Raw genomic sequence first — 20,855 nt, forward strand, 5'->3', positions numbered from 1 at the left:
TGCCACCTCCTTTCTTCTCCACCCTCACCCCACCCCCAACCTCCACACACGGGCGGTAGACCGAGAAGGGGGGAGGGTGTCACACCCACCTACACACACGCGCACACGCACGCGCAAACCCTCCATGCCGTGGTGCGCGTCAACACAGCACGCAGACATCCATCTGCTCCTTTTCTTCGTTCGTCAACTTTCCGCTTGCTCGGTCAGAGTCCGGTGCGCCGCCCCCCCCCCCACCGTCCACCCGGTGCTGGCGAGAGGCACCCTACCCCCATAGTCGCTTGCTCTCTCTCACTCTCTCCCGAGTGGTCCCATCCCTTCTTCCTTCGTATTGGTTAGTGCGTTCTGCCATCTCCCGCTCGGCGGGTTGTTGTACAGACGAGGGCGAGAGAGAGAGGGAGAGAGAGAGAGAGAGAGATTGCACACGTTCGCTAGCGGGTGGGTGTCTGCGTAATCCAGCTCCACACTCCGCATATCCCGCACACCCATGTAAACACGCGTGAGGGAGAGGGAAAGAGCGCCGCATCCTTTTATTTGGATCTTTCTCGTTTCATTTTGTTGGTGCTAAGCAGCTGTATCTTGGCTCTCTCTTTTGCGCATGTGCCATTGTAGCCACTCCTTCCCTTGGACTCCCTTCTCCTCCTCGCCTCGCCTCGACTTCCCCCCACCACAGCGCCCTCTGTGCTCCGGCATCGCTGCTTCCTTCGCGTCTGTTTGCTCGCTTCTCTCTCTCTCTTTCTCTCACACACACACACACACATACACAGTTTGGCTTGGCTGTTTTTTTTTTTGTATGTGTGTGTCTCTGGGAGGCTTGTCCGTACATCTCTGCAGAGGTGACGACAGCAGCGGCTTGCGGTATTCGGAGAGAGCGAGGCCGGGTCGTATAGGAGACAAGGTCGTGCTCTCCGTTTTACAAGTCTGTGTAGATGAAACGGTCCACCACCGTGTTGCAACCCGCGCCAGCGAACTCGCAGCAGGTGAGCGAATCTGTGAGTCGTCGCAGGGTCGCCACTAGCAGCAACAGAAGCATCAGCCTCGACGGGGCCACATCGGCGCCGACAGCCGTGAAGGTCAACACTAATACTGCCGCCGGTGCATCCCCTCCGATGCCATCGCGCCGTTGTGGTGGCTCGGCAGACAGCAGCAACGGCTCGCCGTCGCCAACGCGGCCAGAATTCTCGAGCTTTCTCACACCACGTGTATTGAATGCGCCCGCGCTGAAGACGACAGCGGCATCACCGCCGTTCACCCCACAGCAGCAGTGGCCTCATGATGCTGCGCAGAGCCCTCGACCAATCCCCTCCGTCTCTGGCACCCCGTCTCGGGAGACTCTGTCAAGAAGACGCACGCAACACATCCCAGTGCTGTCGAGGGGCACGCCACCGCGCACCGCCACGGTCGCTGCCGTCACCACCGCGAGCCCCTCCGGCTCGCCGCGCTACGAAGATGCGTACGACCCTCGTCAAGTGCGGCGTCTCACCGCTGTAGGCACTTCGCCGATGCTGAACTTAATATCGAAGCCTGCGCCGTCGCCAACCCCGTCAAGTGCAACCCATCCGACCGATAATTTCGGCTGTAGGCAAGCGGCTTCCGAAGCGGCAGATGCTGCTGCTCGACCGACCTCGTCCGCAGAAAAGTCGGAGTCAACAGCTTTAGCGTCAGCGGCTGCGTGGGACAGAGCAAAGAAGTTGGCCGCCCCAAAACCAAGTTCCAAGGCAGCGTCTAGGCACGGAAGCGGTGCTCCGCCGACGTTGATACCGACGAAAGTGTCCCAGATACGCCTGATGTCGACGCGCGAGGTCACTTTGGCGAACAAGCCGTGCACGGCGGAGGCGGTGGATGCGATGCTTCGGGCACAACACGCATCTGCTTCCACCCGTGCGCGCTCGCCGTTCTTCCAGTTTCAAGTCAGTGAGGCGACGCTGCCTCTAACCTTTTGCGCAGCAAGCAGGAAAAGCAGCGTGTGGTCATCTGACCACACGAACCGGTCTATCGTTCTAGGGGCCTCCGGCGCGACGCTCGCGCCGTCGGTGACGTCGCCACGCCCCACGTGGTTGGAAAACGTGGACGGGGAGGACACGACCGTCACGGGCGAGGAGAACACCCCAGTCTCTGCAACGGCAAGTCTCACCTACCCGCCCGCGGGCGGCTCATCGACAGCGCTACGCTCCGCTGCGCCGGTGAAGTCGACACCGAGGACAACAGCAATGTCGACCACGACGGCGACAGCGCCGGAGCCTGCTGCCGTGAAATCCTTCAAGAAGAGGTCAGATGTGAAGCCGACGCTTGCAAGTGCCGCCGCGGCCGCTGACGCCAAGTCAGAGCGGCGCTCACTCACACAGGGGTCTACCTCGCAAGTGAAGAAGTCGCGCGACGTGACACGAAGTGCCGCCAATGCTGCACCATCACCGGCCCGCAGCTCTCCCCCTCAAACGCCACACAAACCAACCGCGGTGGCGGCGGGCGCCCAGCTGCACACCCCAAAGATGTCCTCCAGCGCTAGCAAGACGGCCCGTTCTACATCCACACGTACGGCAGCTTCCCCGAGTCGGCATCCCGACGCGCTGCGGGGCGGGCTGCTGCGGAGTGCGACATCGACGACTGGAATGCCTGCAACTTCTGCAGTCGCCGCTGCTGCTGCACCTGTTGTCTCCCCTGCACCATGTCACGCGACTGGGGCACACAGCCAAGACGCGGCCACTATCCTGAGCCAGACACTGTCCGCCGTGCGACCGATGGTCCCGGTCGTGCATGTGCGCATACGACCGGTGCTGCCGTCCATCGGGGAGAATGGCAATAACCGGCGCGTCTACTTCCTCGATCACGAGAACGTCATGGTGGTGCGCACTCGCCCGGGCATCTCGGCAGCCAACGTCTCTTTATCCGCGCCATCCTCATCCCTGAACGAGTTCACGGCGACCCGACGGAGTGGCATCAATGGGCAAGTTATGCCTGCGCTGCAGCTGCCAAACCTCGACTCGCGCACGCTGGACTCCTCTTCTGGCGCCAGAGGTGCCGCTGCTGCTCGCAACGGAGGAGCGGCAGCAGCGGGTGGTAGGGGCGGATGCAACGCGCCCGCGTTATTAACGGACGCGCCGCGTACCGCGGCGACGACGACGGCTTGCTCCGCGTGCCTCTGCGGCGGGGACTTGGCGCTGCTGAGGTCACCTCTGTCTGCTGAGAGCCCCATGGCCTCGAAGACCTCCGCTGCAGCTGCCGGTGCTGCTGTGCCCGGTGACCCCGACGGGGGCATCATTGACGGCGTTTTCTCGAACACTAGCCCTTCGTTGGAGAGTCTGCAGCCGCTCTCGTTCCCGCCCCCGATACTGGCGATGCATCACAACCGCACGATTAGCTGGACGAGCCAGGGGAGTGGAGAGCACTCTCCCAGCAGCCGTTTGTCTTGCGGGTCGCCGTCCACGTCCGTATCACCACAGCAGCTCGGTACGGGTTTGGCAGGCGGCGGCACTGAAGCTTGTATGACCTTAGGGACCTTCGCTAGCGCGTCGCGCACGCGTCCGTGGCTGACAACGTTCAGGTCGTTCACAGAGGACGAGACGCCGTCGGTGTTTACAACTCCCCGGGAGCGGAGGGCGGGGAGTAGTTCTGCTGGCGTGTGCACCAGCAGAACCAGTGGCCGCGACAGCAGCGGCAGTGCTGCGCGCAGCAGGAGAGGTATCTCAGCATCGCAGCGCCGCGCCAAGGATCCGGGAATCGAGCGGAAGCCGCGCTACGGCGGCATTTCACTTTCAGCGGTGTCTCTTGCCACCACGCGCAGGAACTCCGCGGCCACCACCACTGCTGGTGTGAGCCCTCGCACAACCGCCACCACCTCCGCTCCGTCTCCTACCAGCATGCGCCGGCGCGCGTCGCGCTCAATCCTCGGTGCATCCGTGAGTGTGTCGGCCTTGTCGATAGCGACCATGCCCAAGGCCAGCGGTCGCGCCACGAATGTCACGAAACTGACGGAAGAGGATGCTGACGCGGAGTCGGATGAGGCCCGACAGCACGAGTGGCAGCTGCAGCGGCAGCAGACGTCTATCGGCAGCAACAGCGTATCCGCGTCTGGCGCTGCCACGGGTGCGGAGCAGCATTACAGCTTCGAGTTCGTGCACGACGAGGAGGCGACACAGGCGGACGTCTTCGAGGAGAGCGTGCTGCGCTTTGCCGACGAGGCGCTGCTTGCCCAAAACGTCGCCATCATCTGCTATGGCCCCACAGGCAGCGGCAAGACGTACAGCATGATGGGGAGCCAAGCCCAGCCGCCTTCCGCCGCCCTGGCATCATCCGGCGCCACACCCCTCCGAGCAGGCGGCGGGGCGGGGCACCGCAGCGGGGGCCTCAGCACCTCCAGCACCCACTCACCCCCGAAGCCTGACTCGCGCGGTCACACATTGCACGGCCGCGCGAACGCCGGCGAGACGCAGCGACGGATCATCGACGAGGCCGCAGCGGGGGCGTATGGGAGAGGCGTGGAGCGGGACGCACATGCGGTCGAGGACGATGGCGAGGGCAACGGCACCGACTGGCCAAGGCTCGGCTCCAGTTGCCAGTACGACTACGCCGAGCACACATGTGAAGGGAATGGCGGCTCAGCTGCTACTGCAGTGCGACGCAACCACCAACGCTATCCCCACAGTGGCGGCGGTGGAGGGCTTCTCTTGGCGAACTCAGCGATGGCGCTCGAATCCGCTGCGACGACCGGGAGCATGGCAGAGATGGGCATCCTTCCACGGCTAGTCCACACACTGCTGGAGCGGCGCGGGGAGGCCATCACGATTCGGCGAGACCCCGGCAGGGACGTGGCGAGTCGCAGCGCAAACAGCTTGCAGTCGACTTTGCGGCAGAAGACAACAGTGAAGCGCGCCGGCGGTCTCTTGCTGACTCTCCGAGATCTCACCTTCTACGGCATCGAGTTGTACATGGACGAACTGTGCGACTTGCTGGACCCCGGAAAGCGACCGATTCGAGCCGTCAGCGACACAGGCGGCTTGGCAATGCTGTGCCAGCGCATCAACGAGGCCCGCGACTACCGCACCCGAGGCAGTCGTGGTGGATCCAGCCGCAACCCCACGCAGACTGCCCGCACCGGCGGCGGAATGGCGATCACGTCCCTGGCCGACCTGCGTCGCGCGTATCGCCTTGCCCACGGCAACCGCGTTACGGCGCGCCACGCAAAGAATGACACGAGCTCCCGCTCTCACGCCATTTTCCTCCTGCAGCTCGACTTTGACCTGATCGAGTCAACCAACGTGCCCCGCGGCGGCGCTGGTGGCGGGATAGCTGCAGCGGGTGACAGGGGTGCCGCAGCGCCGCCGCCTCCGTCGGAGTGTGTGCAGCGCGTGCACTCGTATGTTGCCATGGTGGATCTGGCCGGCTGCGAGCGGGTGAAGCAGACCAAGGTCGAGGGGGCCGCGTTGCGTGAGGCGCAGTACATCAACAAATCGCTCTCCGCCCTCTCGTCGGTGGTGCTCTCGCTGCACCACCACAACGCTCATGTGCCTTACCGCGACTCTAAGCTGACGCGACTGCTGCGGCCCTGTCTCGAGGGCGGCCGCGTTCTCACTCTTGTCCATGTTGCACCGTGTTCCAGTACGGAGGCGCTCAACACGTTGAAATTCGCGGACCAGATCCGCCACATCCACATCCCCACCCATGCCCTTACCCCGACGTCGTCGAAGCACCGCGAGCTGCTGGACGTGTTTGCTGACCTCATTGACCCGATGCAGGGGCAGTGGGAGGCGCAGGTGCGGCAAGCACAGCTGCAGCTGGACCGGCTTTGCGCTGACGTACGGTTGGCGTACTTCTCGCGCGCCGTCGGTGCCCTCTCGCGCCGCACAGCTGCAAGGGACTCGTTGGCCAGCGATGTTGTCAGCGAGCTCTCAGCGGTGTCCGAGGAGGACGATAGCGTCTCCTTCTCCTCGGGTGACGTGAGCCAAGAGGAAGGCCCGCAACCGCTGACGGAGGCCGCCACGGAGGCGGATAAGCGTCGCTTCGCCCTGCGCACGGTGATGCACCGATTCATGGGGCCCATTCACTCACGTCAGCGCACAACCACGCGAAACGCTGTGCGGGCGATCCGGCGGTGCGCGGAACAGAAGGTGCTTGCCCACCGTCGACAGGTGCAGCAGCAAATCGATGAGTTGCAGACGACGGTGCAGAAGCTCACGGCGGCGAACGCAAAGTTGGCGAAGGAGAACAGCACCCCGCTCCCGCGAGATCCGCACGCACTAGAGCTGAGCCGCCGCATCCGCGAGAGCACCGAGGAGCTCGGGGAGTACGCCAAAGAGCAGGCAGCCCTTATATCTCTCACCACCGCGCTCCGGCAGCGCCTTGCCACGCAGGACGACCTGGAGGCGGCGGTGGATGAGCAGCTACACAAGGTGCAGCACCGCACCGCGCAGGCGATGCGAACCCTCTCGGCCGCCGTCGCCGCACACCCACCTGGGGGCCCACCTGCCGAGTCGGGAACGCCGTTACCCACGGAGCCTACGCTGCCCGCTGACTCCTCGGCCACGGCCGCGCTGGCGATGAACACGAAGGACGACCCGGAGCTGCGCGACATTGCACATCAGCAGCTCTCCCTCGCGAAGGAGCTCGCTGCTTTGCGGCTTGAGAAGGCGTGCTTCGAGATCGGCACCGGGCTGTGGGAGGGTCTGTGGGCTCGCGCCATGCGTAAAGAAATCATAACAGCCGTGGAGGTGGAGGTCTTTGAGATGGAACGCATTCTTCTAGATCGGCGTGCGCTGTCAGTGATGATGTTGATGGCGGGAGATGCTGATGTGGACGGCGAGGCAAACACGACCGCATTACTCGTGTCACCGCGATCGGCAGCATGCCCTAGAAACCGCCTCGGCTCCGTCGAGTGGGACGAACGCGGCATGGGCGCCACCACCGCTGAGCACCAAGTCGCCACGCCGCCGACGCATTCAGCACTAGAGGTGTCGCCGCCTCGCGTACAACATCTGTCACCGTCATTGACCCCACATTCATCAGTGAGGGGTCGCCTGGACAGCTACGTGCACGGCGGAGCCGAGCCGGGCGACCGGAGCAGTGGCGCCGCTACGCCGCAAGGGAGCGCTAACAAGGGCGAGGGAGGCGCGGCGGTACCGTTCAGTCCTTCATTGCCTCAGCGCTCGCGTCGCGACCGGGCAGTGGATCTCGCTGCCACAAGCACAAGTGACAGGTCTTTAAGCTCCGCAACAGAGTTGTTCAGTGCTATCGCGTCAAGCAGCGAGGGCTTTCGCCTGCGCAGTGCGCTAGCTGCCGCTGCTGCCCTACCGTCGCCGCCTCCACGCAGAGGGCTTGAGGGGCCTATGCCAAACCCACTGACGGTGCTGGTGACAGAGGAGCAGCAAAAGCAGCCCCCAAACCACATGGCCTCTGCCGCATCTCCACCGGTGTCGTGCAAAAGCAGCTCTGTCGCAGCTGTGATGGAGGCGCTCATGCCACTTTCGCTTGCTGGATCGTACGAGGAGGAGCAGTCGATGCAGGAGGCGTGTCTGCAGCTGATGTTACGAGAGGGCATTCCATGTGAAGTGTGCTGCTTGGGTGAATCGGCCAGCCAAACTCTTCAGCACTACATCTTGCCTAGCAGCGCCGATGCACCCCTAGCAGAGGTGGCCGAGCATGAGGAGCCGATGTCGAATTCGTCCGCCGCGCCCGCCCGCTACCGCGTCACGGCGGCAGCGGCAGCGGCTCTTGGCGCAACAGAAAAAGGCGGCGACGCCAGCTCGCTATTATCGAGACATGGGCACGCTAGTGCAGGTGCTCGGGGCGGGTCGTCATCGGTGCAGCCTTGCGAGCGTCCTGATGGGCCCAAGGTTCCATTTTGCACCACTCGTCACGGTCGTCTGCGACTCGTGCGCATGCCGCGCCGCCCGAACTGCTATGTTCTCGAATTCGTCTACACCCACCATGCGCTCCCGATGACGCCTAGGCTACAGGCCGCGATGCTGGGAAAGCCGGAGGACAAATTCACGTTGGCACCCGGCAAGACGCATCTGGAGCAGATGGTGGACTCTCTGCCGACGGTGCAAGGCGTCGCAGGTCGAGGCGGCGGCGGTGGCAGCAGCGGCAGTACCGCCATTCGGCCACAAGGCCCACTGCGCGAGCACCGCCTCTTTGCGATTCCACTGTTCGAGCCCACCCTTCACCTGCACGTGCACGTGTTGGAGGAGGGCATACCGAACATGACGACGCCGGTGGCGGCGACTGTGTGCCTGCCGGGCGGTAGCGATGCTCACGAAATCGCCGGCTCCACCTTCGAAGACGCCAGTGATCACATTGGGCCCAGCATGCTCGCATCCCCTTCATCGTCTCTCCCTGCGTTGTGCGTCGCTCGGCGGTTGGAGAATGGGCCGCAGCTCGTGATAGAGGTGCGCGGCGTGCCTCAGACGGCCTCGACGTGCCGGCCGGTGTTCACTACAGACTCCAAGAAGCCACCGAAGTCCAGCCAGCAGCATCAGCAGAAGCCCCACCCGCTCCACAAGGCGACTGCCAGGGCAGGCTCGACGGCCGGGCTTGGCCTCCAGAGTGGAAAGCCTCAGCACGCCATCGGCCGCAGTCCTTCTCAACCGTCGACCTCACCTCTGAGAGGGTCAACGTCGTCCGCGTCTCCGGCTCCGAAGAGGGCCGGGACGGCAGTCTGGAGCGGTCTCGTGCTGGCGAAGCGGCTCAGCGGCGGCGGAGAGCTGATGCTACCGTCCTCATGCATCCTATCGAACACGGGCTGCTGCTCCCTGGTGCTGCGCTTTCCTGCTCCCTTCTTTGCCTCCTCCGCGTCGCGGGTGGAGAGAGTCGAGGCGGTGGTCGGGGCGCTCTGCGGCATCCTGCGCCCCTCACTGAAGGCGCCGGAGGTGCGGGCGTCGTCGTCTCTGTCCCCGCCCAAGCGGGCCGTTAGCGTGCGACGGCGCCCCTCCAGCTCGCCTCGGTCCACCTCCGCAGGCGGCGCGGAGAAGGGCGGTAGCAGCTGTGGCGGTCGACGGCTCAGCAGCGTCTCACGCTCGCCATTGCCGTGCGCGCGCGCGCCGCCCGAGCTAGAGGTGGTAAACTACGCTCACGTCCCGCACAACATATTCCTGCCCGCTGCCAGTGCCACTCAGGCATCCGCAGCCAGTGCAGCGAACTTGGGAGACGGCGTGGAAGGCGTCGGCTGCGAGCACCACATCCATGGGCATCCATGTGCGTCGTCTGGCCACGGGGCTGCGCCAGCCTCGACCTCCTCATCCATGATAAGCAGCGACTCACTCGACGGTCTGGGGGCGATGGGCGGTGGTGTCCTGGGGCACATACTGCAGAGCAGCTGTAGCCATGCGCATCGACACCACTCCGCTGCCGTCATGCCACCCGACACACGTCTGCCGCAGCACACCACCACGTTGAACGGTGTGCTGAAGCCTTTCCGGGGTAAATCACGATCGGCCTCCCCAGCAGCTCCGTTGATGGACCAGCAGAGCGGTGCGACGCTGCAGGTGCAGTTTTACTGGATACCGACGCCGCTCAACATCGAACCGCCCCGTCTGGACGCAGGCCGGAAGAGCAGTGGCGGCACGGGCTGCAGCAGCGACAACGACGGCAACGGCGAGGAGAGGGCGGTGAGGTGGCTCGAGGCAAGCGCGGAGCGACGCCGCATCGACAGCAGTCACTTGTGCCGCGTCAACGCACTTACCACAACCGCCGCGGACACCGCCGCTGAGGCAGCCGAGGTCGGGATGGATCGCCTCGTGCGACTGCAGGTGCAGACCGCGCTTTCCATTCTTGCTCAGCTGTCCTACGTATTCGTTGATGGTCGCCCTCTCGCCAATGTTGCGGACGACGGTGAGGGCGCTGCCGCCTCATCCCTGGGATCAACGCTGACAGAGAGCTTCGGTGCGCACGACGTGCGGCGGTCATTGGTGCTCGAGCGAGGTGGCCGTCCACGGAGCCGGTCAGAGGCGAGGGCCGCAGGTTTCCGTGACGCCGTCGCCGTCGCTTCCCTTTTGAGGCAGATCGACACGTACCGCCATCGAATCCGTCGCCTCTTCCGTCAGCAGCTGTACGACGCCGAGGACATCATTGGCGATGACATGACGCCACCCGCGCCGCAGTCATGGCTCACCGCCGAGCTTGGACGCGGCGCCTACCTTCGTGAAGTGCAGGGTGAGGTGAAGCGTACAATTGGGCTTCCGGCGTCGACCGTCTTGGGTTGCACTGGCGGTGGTGCGGCGCCGCCGCTGATGACGTCCCCTGGCCGGCACCCAAGATGTGACGACCGCGGCATGCAAGCAGCGCTGCTAGAGCCCGAGAGCGGTGACGCAGCCCCAGACACGCAGATAACAGTCGCCGAGGCGCGCGAGGCGTGTGCCACAAGGGTGCCGTGGACTGTGTGGCAGTGGTCATATCGCTGGTCTCGCTTGAATCGGCTGTTGCGGGGGGACTCGGTCGGCTGCCTGGGCAGCGGCGGTGCTCACGGCACGGGCCGTCCTTCTGTTAGTCAGGCAGAGGCGGCTGCCGCATGGCTGCCTCTCCCGGCTGGCAACAGCGGCAGTGCGGCGTCACCGACTGTGACTTCGTCTCTCCTCGCGTCCTGCTCCATGGTTGCCCTACCGACCCTTGCCACCGCCTCTTCAAGCTCGGACGAGGGGTTCGTGATGGAGGGCGACTGGCTCACAGAGGCGAAGCTCGCGGCGCGTTCAAAGCGGGTGTGGCTGCCGGAGGTGCTCGCCACGACAGTTCCATCCTACCTGGATAACTGTGCTTCTGCGGGCCTGTAGGCGAGGGCGGCGGCGGGGAGACTTCTCTGGGACGAGAGGAGAGGGGTCAGCCGTTGTTGTGTGTCATCCATGTGTGTGTGTGTGTGTGTGATGATCTGTTCTATGTTAGTGTCGATTCCAGTCATCTTTTCGGAGGGGTGTCGGTGTAGACCGGAGCAGCGACACGCGACCTTTCAGTGCGCGCCAGCGTGCTTCTTCTGTGTCCGTTGCCTTCCTTCTCGTAAGGTGCGTGTACGTCTATGTACGCCTGCGTGCGCGCGTGTGTTTGTGCATCATCCTCGACGACGACACGGGATTCGCTGCCCACGCCGGCATCCTTCTGTCGTTTGGGAGACACCACGATGTCCATTCCCGCACCCCTCGTAGCGAGCACAAACACTGCACAAGAGAGGGCGCGGGGAGGCAGGGACGGCGATCGTCCTTCCCGACGCACTCTCCTGCCTCCATTGAACACCATTCCGCGCTCCTTCTCGCCTTCCTGTCTTTTTCTGGCCTCCGGCACCTTTCGCTGCTTTCACACGCTCGCACCGGTGCCCGCACCCCCGTACGCGAGCGAAGCGATCGCACGACGAGTACATGGCGAGCTCGCGCTCTCGCTCTCCCTCTGTCTTTCTGTGATCCTCTTGCCCCGGCTTCTTTCTCCGGCTCCACAAGTGCGGTGTAGAGGTGGTACTATGTCTGCCAGCGCTGATGGCGGCCAGCCCGTTGTCACGGTGCGGCAGTTCCGCCTTCGCGGCGGTCACGACACCGACAACAGCGACAGCGAGGAGGGAAAAGGCGGGGCGGTCTCGAGGTTGCGTGGTGGCGCGAGTGCAGCTGCGACGGCGGGGACTCGTCCTACGGATGCGCCGCAGACGACGTCGTTGCCGACCGCTGCGGCCGCTGCCCCCGCATCACTGCCTCCACGGGCGGGGTCCTTGAGCTCGCTGGAGCTGTTCACATCATCCTCGTCAAGGTCCTCGTCACCTGCTTGCTCTGAGCTGCCCTCAGGCTTCATGACGTCAACAGCCGCCGCTGCCGCCACCCCCGCGCCAAACGACCTGTGGGGTGGGAAGCTGAGTGGCAGCAGTAGCAATAACGGCAGGGTCAGCGACACTTATCAACGGGGCCACCGCATAGGCAATCACGAGCGCGGCGACGGCGACACTACGCAGACGAGACAGCAACTGCGGGGTACTGGCTCGCCTGTGGGGGCATTGATGACCTCGGCGAGGATGCGTTCAGCGGTGGAAGAGGAAAGGCAGACCGTGCCAGGCAAAGCGCTTGCTGGTGATGCTGCTGTGGTGGTAGAGGTGTCCTCAATGCCATCGCCGACCGCCTCCGCCTCACTGGCACTTCGCACGGGTGCGGTGCAGCCGCGATCGGCCGTGGCAGGCTTCTTCAAAGGAAAAGAGGCGTCGGCACCCACAGCGATCGAGGGCGTCGCCTTTGCCACCTCTTCCACCTCTTTCTCGGCTGACTCTGCAGGCGGGATGTCGCGGCCTGCGGCATCGGCCACCGCCACGGCCGTGCCGAGTTCTCCGGCCCCGCCAACTGCAACCGGCATGGGGCCAATCCGAACTGATGCTGTCCCCACTGTCGAGGCCACCGTTGCCTCGGTTTACACGGGCGGTCCCAGTGGAGTGATACAAGAGTCTTTCCAGGCGAGTGCTGGTTCCGTGGCGTCACCGACGGGGGCCCGCAAGGCTTCTCTGGCGGCGCGGAGCTCGTCGTCTTCCTTGGATGGTGATCCTGTTCCTCTGGCACCCGTGCAGGTTGCCAGTCCGACCAGCACCGGACTCCCTTCCGGTGGCGTGGCCACTGCCACACTGGGTCTTTCCACACGCAAACTCACCGTGCCGTTCACCACCGCGGCGGGGGTGGACACGTCACCATCTTCCTCGTTTCCGCGGCAACCCCTACCATCTACCACGCGGCCGTCTACTGCTGCCGCTGCTTCTGCTGGTGCTGGGCGGACTGCGATTCCAGCCGCAGCCTCCACTGCCGCGTCATCCGCCTTCACAGCAGTGCCCGACGGCAGAAGCAGCGCTTTGGGTAGTGGCAGCCCTGTGCTGTTCGGCCCGGGCAGCGTTGTGTACAATCGTGTGAGCGCGAAAGGTTGCGGCTCCGTGCCGTCCAGCGTACTCGAGGTCCCGTCGCGGCCCAAGTGGTGCGCCCCGCCGGGCGAGTACACGGCATCCCCCTCCCCTCCCGCTGCGGCGGCACAGTCAGCGGCTATCTCAGCAGCGCCTCCCCCATTACCTGGGCCCGTTGTCTCGACGCGGGCTGCCCACGCAGCGGAGCCGACGCCAGCGGCGGCGCGTACAAGCGCGTTCTCCACGTCGCAGCCGTTTTTAGACCTGCTTACTCGACCGCACCGGCAAGCGCCCCAGCTGCCCGGAGCGACGCACACGCCTGCTGTCCTCTCACTCATTGAAGACGATGGGCGGCCACGGTGTAGCTCCCCCCCGGTCTCGAGTGCCCCGTCAACAGAGGGGAACACGGCAGAGACAGGGCAACCAAAGACCGTGCGTGCGCAGGGCCGCGGCCCCCCGTCGTCGCTCATTGCGTCACCACCTTCGCCACCCACACGACATGCCGCTTCTTCCGCGGAGGGCGCGACGTCGCCTCTCCTGTCGCAGTCTGCCGCCGTGACTGCAGCTCAGCGGCAGCGGGAGGCGGCTGTGGTGATCTACGATGATCGCGTGCCGCCGGCAAAGCGGCGGGCGAAGCGCCAGGCGCGGCCCATGACGGGCCAAACAGTCGCGATTGCCCCCACAGACCCGATGTCGGTGTGTGTGCTGCGCGGACTGCGGACGGGCGCCCCGCAGGATGGAAACAGGGAAGACCCACTGACGTGTCGTCCCATCTTGCGCATTGGTGGTGGTGGTGCTGGATGGCGCAGGAATCCTGTCGATTGGTTTTCCGAAAGGCCCCCGCTCGATGGCAGAGCCGTCGAAGCTGACGGTTGTGAAGGTGTAGACGGCAGCGACAACGGTACTCGCGGTAGGCTTGATCACTCCACTGCATTACACGGCTTCTCCGGTATACCCACTGGGTACGACCAATATCCCGGGCGAAGACCCGGCGAGGATCGATCAGCGAAGTTGACGATGCGTTCCGCAAGCAAATACACTGTGCAGCGACTCTTTAATGAGCCTCAGCCGCAGCACAAGGCGTGCGTCGACTCCTACATCTCCGGCACCGGTAACGGTGAATCAGTGCCATGTGTAGTGATGCACCTCGGACAGCAGGGCGCGCAGACAGCGAGTGACGTTACAGCCACTCACGGAGACGTCAGTAGCGCGGGACTGTCGTCCGCAAAGTTCTCACCTGCTGCGGCATCGACACGGACCGCGGTGTCGCTTCTCACCGATGAGTCCGTGAATGTCGACTTGCTCAACTACTGCCGCTCTCGAAGAAAGCAGCAGCAGCAGCAGCACCGATGACGTGGACGGCAGCGTTGCCTGCACTAGCACTGAGACGACTACTGCCGAGGTAGCGGTCAATGCTCGCTCGACCTTACATTCGCGTAGTTACGTGTGCCTTGCCCACCCGCACGTGCGCGTTTTACGGCTCTACATCTGAGCGCGTCGTTTGTTGCAACGGAGAACTCACAGTGCCGCCGCTCTGCGCGTCTGCGCAAGCGTCTCTCGCTTGCTCTCTCTGCGTGTGTGCCCCCACCTCTCCCGCTACCACCCTGACCATCTTCTCTGCCATCTAGATCATTGCAGGTCCTGCTTTGTGGCTGTGTCCGGATTCTCTCCAGACACAGATAAATGCGTGCAGACGCACCCGACTCCCGCCTGCGACAGCAAGCATAGCGTGGTGGCCGCACAGCGACGGCGTCTGCGCACGAGGAGTAGAGGGACAGCATGGGAGAGGAGGTCGTACCGGGTGTCGACCTTCCAATCGCCCATCTCGACCCCCTCTACTCGCCTGATTGCTCTCCCTTCGCCGTCTCCAGCATCCCTTCATGGCTTCCAACCCTCCCAGTCCCATATGCCTCGTAGCACACGCGTTGCCTCACACCTTACGCCCGCGTTTGCTCGAGTGCGCGACGTAAGTGTGTGTGTGTGTGTGTGTGTGTGTGTGTGTGGGCGCAACCCCCGCTCTCGCTCGCTCGCTTCCCATGTGTGCATGCATGAAGCAGGGGCTAACGGTGCACAAGAGCTGCGCGACAGCCACACCGTCGCTCATGCACACACTCACCAACCTTTTCATCATCTCCTCCTCCCCATACGGCAGCACAGCGCAACTCATTCGAAGCGATGAGCCAGCTGAGGTTGCGTCGATGTTCTCCCACGCAGCGGGAGTCCCATCCGGCGACGGGGGACATGGCGGACAGGCACCACGATGCTACCTGCTGCAGGAAGCGGCGATCCAGCACGTGTGGCATGTCCTGCGCAGCTTTGCCATACATCTTTCTCCCGCTTCTTGCCGTGGCGGGCTTCTCTGGCTACGCCGCATCGCGGAGTCCTGAGGACCTGGATGAGCAGTGGGATGACGTGCGTTCTGATGCGGCGTGATGGTGGTCGACGATGCGCGGCGCGACGCCACCGTGCGCCTACGCCGGCGTGCGACACTGCAGCTGGGGCGGCACGGTAGACAACGGTAGGTAGGTGTGACTGCTGGCTTTGTCGTTGCCCTCCAGCGACGGTCGCGCTGTCTTCGCGTCACCAGCCTTCTGACAACAGGCGGCCGCCGCGGCCTCCTCTTTCGGTGTCGACGCGGTTCTTGTCACCGCCGATGGTGAACGGATTGTGGAAGAAGTGCGTCGCGGCACAGACGCCGTTGATACGTCATGCCTTCATTCACCCCATCTGCCTCTACGAGGCGCCACGCGGTGTGGCGACCAGCGGCGTCTTCTCGAATATTCGAACCCCAATGTGCGTGCAGTCGCTAACCACCCGGCCTTCACGAAGCACCGCGCAAGCTACGACCTGATGCAGGTACAGGCGCAGCTGCGGGAGCTGCACGCCAAGCTTCACAAGTGCCTGTAGGCACGCACGGTTCTATTTCCGCGGACTCCGCCAGCAGTCGCCGACCTGAGCGTCTTGGCCCCTTCTTGAGCTGCTGCTGAGCGGCCTCGCCACCATGGCCACGCAGGCGTCGTTTTGCGGGTTTCACCTCGTCGTCGACTTCTTCTATTTTCCCAATGCATCCTTTCTGTCTCAGGTCGCTCCAACGCTGCGCTGTCCAGGGCCGGACCGCCGGCATCAGCAGCGGTACGTCGCATTGACCCCCCCCCCCCTCCCCCCTCCCCATGCCGTGGGCACTTGGCCCGGTCACCACCAGAGGCGGCTTGGCATTTGGCATGGTGTGGGGCTGCTGGGTCCAATACGGAGTTGGAGGGGGGGGTGCACGGGACCCTTGAGATACCACGCACTGAGAGGTGTGTGTGTGCGCCCCTCCCCCCCCCCCCCCCCTCCACCCCGTCATCCGGGACCTCGTCCTGGAAAACTAGCGAAACGTGTGGAAGGCGAGTCATGTGCATATTTGGTCGTAGAACGTGAGGATGACAGCGGAAGCTTTTCGGATGGGAAGGCGAGGCAGAAGACGGATGCTTGGCCATTTCTTCACACACCGACTCCTTTCGCGCTCTCCTGTTGAGATGTATGCGCGCCTGTCGATGAACGCCATTTTCGTCGACAACATCGGTACGGCCGCGTGTGAGGGAAAGGACAAGAAGGCACGATCGGCAGCAGAGGCGGCGGACAGGCCGTGGAAAGAGGGTGCATATCATCGAGGCAGATGTGTGGTGCGTGCCATTGCCGTGCGACGTCCAGGCAATGGTGACTTTGTGATGTGTTCGGAGGAAGAGGAGGCGGATGGTGGCAGTGATGGGGATAGACGTCGCCCCTTCCATCCCCCAACACACGTGCCCAGAACCACCCACGGAGAGACACATCTCGCTCCCCTCCTTCCCCTCTGTCCACGTGTGTGTGTGTGGGGGGGGGAGCACTGCCAAGAGCACGACATGGCCGCGATGTGTACAGAGAGGTAGCGGGAACACGAGGGCGACGCACACGTATGACCTCTGTCGACGTCTTTCGAGTGTTGACTCTGCGTGTCCTCTTTTCTGTGGCGCGCGAAGACTTGCACGAGAAAGGCAGAGCAACGCTTTTGAGGAGCAGGCCAGGTACTCCGGCCTTGAGGCGCGCCGTTCTCTGTTCCTGGCAGCACGCGACTCCCGTTCCCGCATGCCTCTCCTGTCGTCACCCACACATGCTCGTAACATCCTCGCGTACACGGACTGAAGCGCCCACCGTCATGCACTCCCCCTTCTCCTCCTCCTCTTTTTGTTGCTTCTTGCCATCACTCACCTCTCCCCCTGAGGATGATGCCGGCCACCTCACCGCGGTATCAGGGCCTCGCTACACCCCTTCCCACTCTTTGTGGGGATGCCAAGCAGCTGTTCTGCGGCCTGCCCTCGCGTGTTGGTTGCGGACTCTTGATGCCGGCGGTCAGGTGCGGGTTGGCGCTGGGCTCATGAGACTTGCGGCCATGACGCCCCTTTTACCGGCCCACAGCGCACCCTGTCGCCGATCCGAGAAAGCTTGATACACCCCCTCCCCGCCGCAAGGCCCACGGATTCAGGAGAGAGAGGAATGCCCTTGCCGTCAAACAGACTCACAGCAGCGTCCCGCCTGTCGCGGCACATGCGGGCAAGCCATCCAGACACACACCCTCAGGCAACAACGCCGTCCTGAAGCCGGTCCCAGGGATCCAAAAATGCGAGCACTGCACGCGCGCTGCCAGCGGTAGCTGGCATGGTGCGTCCCAGCAAGACATGCAGGGGTCGGAGGGGCGCGAGTGATGGGCGAGCGTGGCGTGAAGCGATCCATACAAATCAGCCCCAGCACGCACGGGTGTGGCACGTGCGGCATCTCCTACATCCCGACCGGGTGGGCTGATGAGGCGCAGACGCCGGGGGCGTAACGGGGACACCCCGAGTCGCACCACCGGGTCCTCCCGACGGCCGGTGCGAAGAGTCACCGCACCGCATTGTGGGATGCCGCTGCCTGAGGCGACTGAGAGGGCGGAGCATGGCCCGCAGGCAAGGGGGTGCAGGGCCCCAGTGGGCTCTGACCTGTGGCTAGCGAGCTTCCTTTCTGAGCTCATCCAGCATGCGCCTGCACCACCCCCTGCTGTCGCCGCGCGCCGGACGCCACCGCTTCCGCCCTCGAGCGCCGGACCCTGGACGCGGCCCGCCTCGGATCAAGGTGCGCAATACGCCCAGGCCCGCGTGGTGCCGGTCAAGCGGGACGTACGCGGCAGAGTAGGCGAGGAGGGAGAGGGGGAGCTCGGTAGAGGCGCATGGCCCGACACGACGGCAGGGCGGCTCGTGCCGGTCGGCCAGAACTCCGCCGTGGGGCGGCAGAGGTGGGTGGACTGTGGTTGTGCATTGCGTCCATCGGCGGACTTGTTCGTGGTGGCATGACGCGTTCGACAAAATAACGAAAAGAGAACGGTGTTCTCACTCGGCCTCCCTGCTCCTGCTCGACTCAATGCACGCCTGTGTCTGCCAGTGCATGCGTGCGGTTTGCTTATGCTTACGGGTGTGCCAGCACGCGGCGTGTCCCGCACTATCATCACCCTTATCGTGGCAAGTGCTATCATCCTTATCTGCCTGCTTTCTGCTTTCTGCTTTCTGCGTGGTGGAGAGACCCCGCAGAAATCCCCGAGGCACGCAAGAGAGGAATCAAGGGGACGCACCGAACGCAGTTCTGTCGCACATGTGTCGCTCTCCGCATGCAAGCACATGCGTCTTTCCACTTCCCCTCCCCCGTCGCACCACACCGCTGCTCAAGAAACCCCAGCAAACCCCAGAGAGGGAGCAGCAGCGCTATTTTTTTATTGTTTTGTGTGCCCCGTCACCAGCAACTTGGGAGGGGGGCGTGTGTGTGTGTGTGCGAGGCAGCTCTGTGAGCGATGAGGAGGCTGATCGGTGGCATGGGGGGTGCACCGCGTTGCGCCGGTGTTCTTGGCGGCGCCGCGGCGTTCGTCCACACACCGAGTCTTCTGCACCACTTCCTGCGCGATAGCACCGCTGTGGCAACGCGAATGCCTCATCGGAGCCTCTCGTCCTCGTCGTCTTCGCCCTCCTCCGCCTTCACTGGCTCTCCCCGTTGCGGCAGCGCTGGTGGAAGCGTCGAGAAAGGTGTCGTGGGCAGGCTGAGACAGCTCTACCTCGACTTCCAGATTTATCGCGACCGCCAGCTCGACGCCGTGGCGGCCGAGGAGGCGCAAGCGGCCGTCGAGCAGCGCTTCTACGAGAACGGCAACGACGTGTCTCGCACCACCGCTGCTGCAGCAGCCGAAGCTACAACGCATGGTGGGCAGACCGGTGACGCGCAAACTCGCGGGCGCCGCTCGCCGCTGATCTCGCGTAATCCCACCCTGTGCCCACGCAGTGTCCTTTTCGTTCCAGGCTCGAAGCCGCGCGCCTTGGCCAAAATTCCAACGCTGCCGGCGGATTGCTTCATCCTTGATCTCGAGGACAGCGTCGGCGCGGCGTCGAAGCGGCGGGCGCGCGAGAACATTCAGGCCTTTGTCGAAGACCTGCAGAAGGAGCAGCGCATACAGCGGGCCGCCCAGGCTACCACCGCCGCCGTTGGGGGTGGTGAGGCTGCTGACGAGGCGGGCGATGCCTATCCCCGCCTAATTGTTCGCATCAACTCACCGGACTACGACCCGGCGACGGCGCTGCTGGACTTGCAGCTGGTAGGCCTGCTGGGCCCCGCCATTGAAGGCATTGCGTTACCGAAGACGACCGTGGGCACGCATCAGCTCATCAAGGACTACGTGTACCCGTGTCATCAGCTGTGGGCTTTCTTCGAATCGCCGCTCTCCGTCATGCAGGCACCCCTTATCTGCAAACAGCAGGTGTATCAGTACGCCGTCATGGGGTACAACGACCTAAGCGCCGAGCTGCAGCTGCCCATGGCCACACCCTCGACTCTGCCGGGCGCCACCGACGGCAACCCCGTTAGTGAGGCCGTCAAGGAGTCCCTGCACATTGCGGCGCGGCTGCCGCTGTGGCAGAGCACCGCGCAGGTACTGCTGGCCGCTCGTGCGCATCACATGTTTGTCATCGATGCTGTCTTCAACGACCCCACCGACAAGGCCGGCTTCCGCCGCAGTCTGCAGGAGTGCCGTCTTCTGGGCTTGGATGGCAAGACACTCATCCACCCGGGACAGATCGAGCCCACCAATGCGGCATACACACCAGCGGAGGCGGAGGTGACATGGGCGCAGCGCATTGTCGAGGCGGTAAAGCGCTCTGGGGGTGACGTGATCACAGTGGACGGCACTATGGCGGAGGACTTGCACCAGCGGCAGGCAAGACATGTTCTGGCGTTGCATCGAAGTGCTGAGCTGGAGAAGACGCTCCGAAAGACCGAGACGCCGCAAGGTACCGCTGGCATCGGCGTCTTTAAGGAAGCCGCGGAAGGCACCACAGCGACTGGGGCGGCTGGAGGCGATCGCAGCGAGACTGGCCGCCAGCCACGCTGCACCCCCTCCCGACATCGTCATGTGAGCTGGTGATGACTGCATGCGGCGACTGAAGCGTTGAGGAAGCACGCAGAAGCTTCCACCTCGCTCTCTATCTGTGTGTGTGTTTCGATTTACCCGCACGCGCTCTTGCGTTCTTCAAACACCAAGTGGGGAAGGGCTAAGCGGGAGCCGAGCACACGAAGCGCAGAGCGCTGGACTTCGTTAGCGGGCACCCACAGCGGATTTTTGCCGCTCATCGTAGCGCCTCAGACGTGCCTGTCTCTCTGTCTCTCTGTCTCTCCCTGTCTCTCTCTGTCTGTCTCTCTCGCACCCCCTTTTCGGCCCTTATGGTCGTGGAGGGGGACATCGCACAAGATGCTCACAAGGGCAGACGAGCTGCGAGTGGGCAGCGCGGGACACGACGCGCTTTCCCTCTTCCTTCGCGTGCTCTTTTCCCTTCGCTTGCCACCTTCCCCGACCACTCTCCGTCTCAGCTCTGCTGCGCCGTTGTGCCGCGCCGCACTTCCCCCCTTCCCCCCTCACTTGTCTATGCACACACACACACATATATATATATATGTATATATATCCGTGTATGTAAGTATGTGCATCCGCTGCTGC

At 63.9% G+C, this 20,855-nt stretch overlaps 3 protein-coding genes and 1 non-coding gene across 4 annotated transcripts; all 4 read left to right on the plus strand.

The window, feature by feature from the left end:
- Positions 1 to 926: 926 nt before the first annotated feature.
- On the plus strand, positions 927 to 10,754 carry LMJF_24_1430 (putative kinesin; the record flags this gene model as incomplete). Its single annotated transcript, XM_001683608.1, has 1 exon — positions 927 to 10,754. One exon carries the CDS (start codon positions 927 to 929, stop codon positions 10,752 to 10,754), a length of 9,828 nt encoding a protein of 3,275 aa, XP_001683660.1.
- A 674-nt stretch (positions 10,755 to 11,428) lies between these two features.
- On the plus strand, positions 11,429 to 14,182 carry LMJF_24_1435 (hypothetical protein; the record flags this gene model as incomplete). Its single annotated transcript, XM_003721753.1, has 1 exon — positions 11,429 to 14,182. The coding sequence occupies one exon, from the start codon at positions 11,429 to 11,431 to the stop codon at positions 14,180 to 14,182; it is 2,754 nt and encodes a 917-aa protein (XP_003721801.1).
- Positions 14,183 to 15,191: 1,009 nt separating this feature from the next.
- On the plus strand, positions 15,192 to 16,463 carry LMJF_24_ncRNA1. Its single transcript, XR_002460464.1, has one exon. It is a non-coding gene (non-coding RNA).
- A 2,205-nt stretch (positions 16,464 to 18,668) lies between these two features.
- On the plus strand, positions 18,669 to 20,285 carry LMJF_24_1440 (conserved hypothetical protein; the record flags this gene model as incomplete). Its single annotated transcript, XM_001683609.1, has 1 exon — positions 18,669 to 20,285. One exon carries the CDS (start codon positions 18,669 to 18,671, stop codon positions 20,283 to 20,285), a length of 1,617 nt encoding a protein of 538 aa, XP_001683661.1.
- Between the last annotated feature and the right edge of the window lie 570 nt (positions 20,286 to 20,855).

Source organism: Leishmania major, chromosome 24 (assembly GCF_000002725.2).
Source record: "Leishmania major strain Friedlin complete genome, chromosome 24".
Classification (NCBI taxonomy): domain Eukaryota; phylum Euglenozoa; class Kinetoplastea; order Trypanosomatida; family Trypanosomatidae; genus Leishmania; species Leishmania major.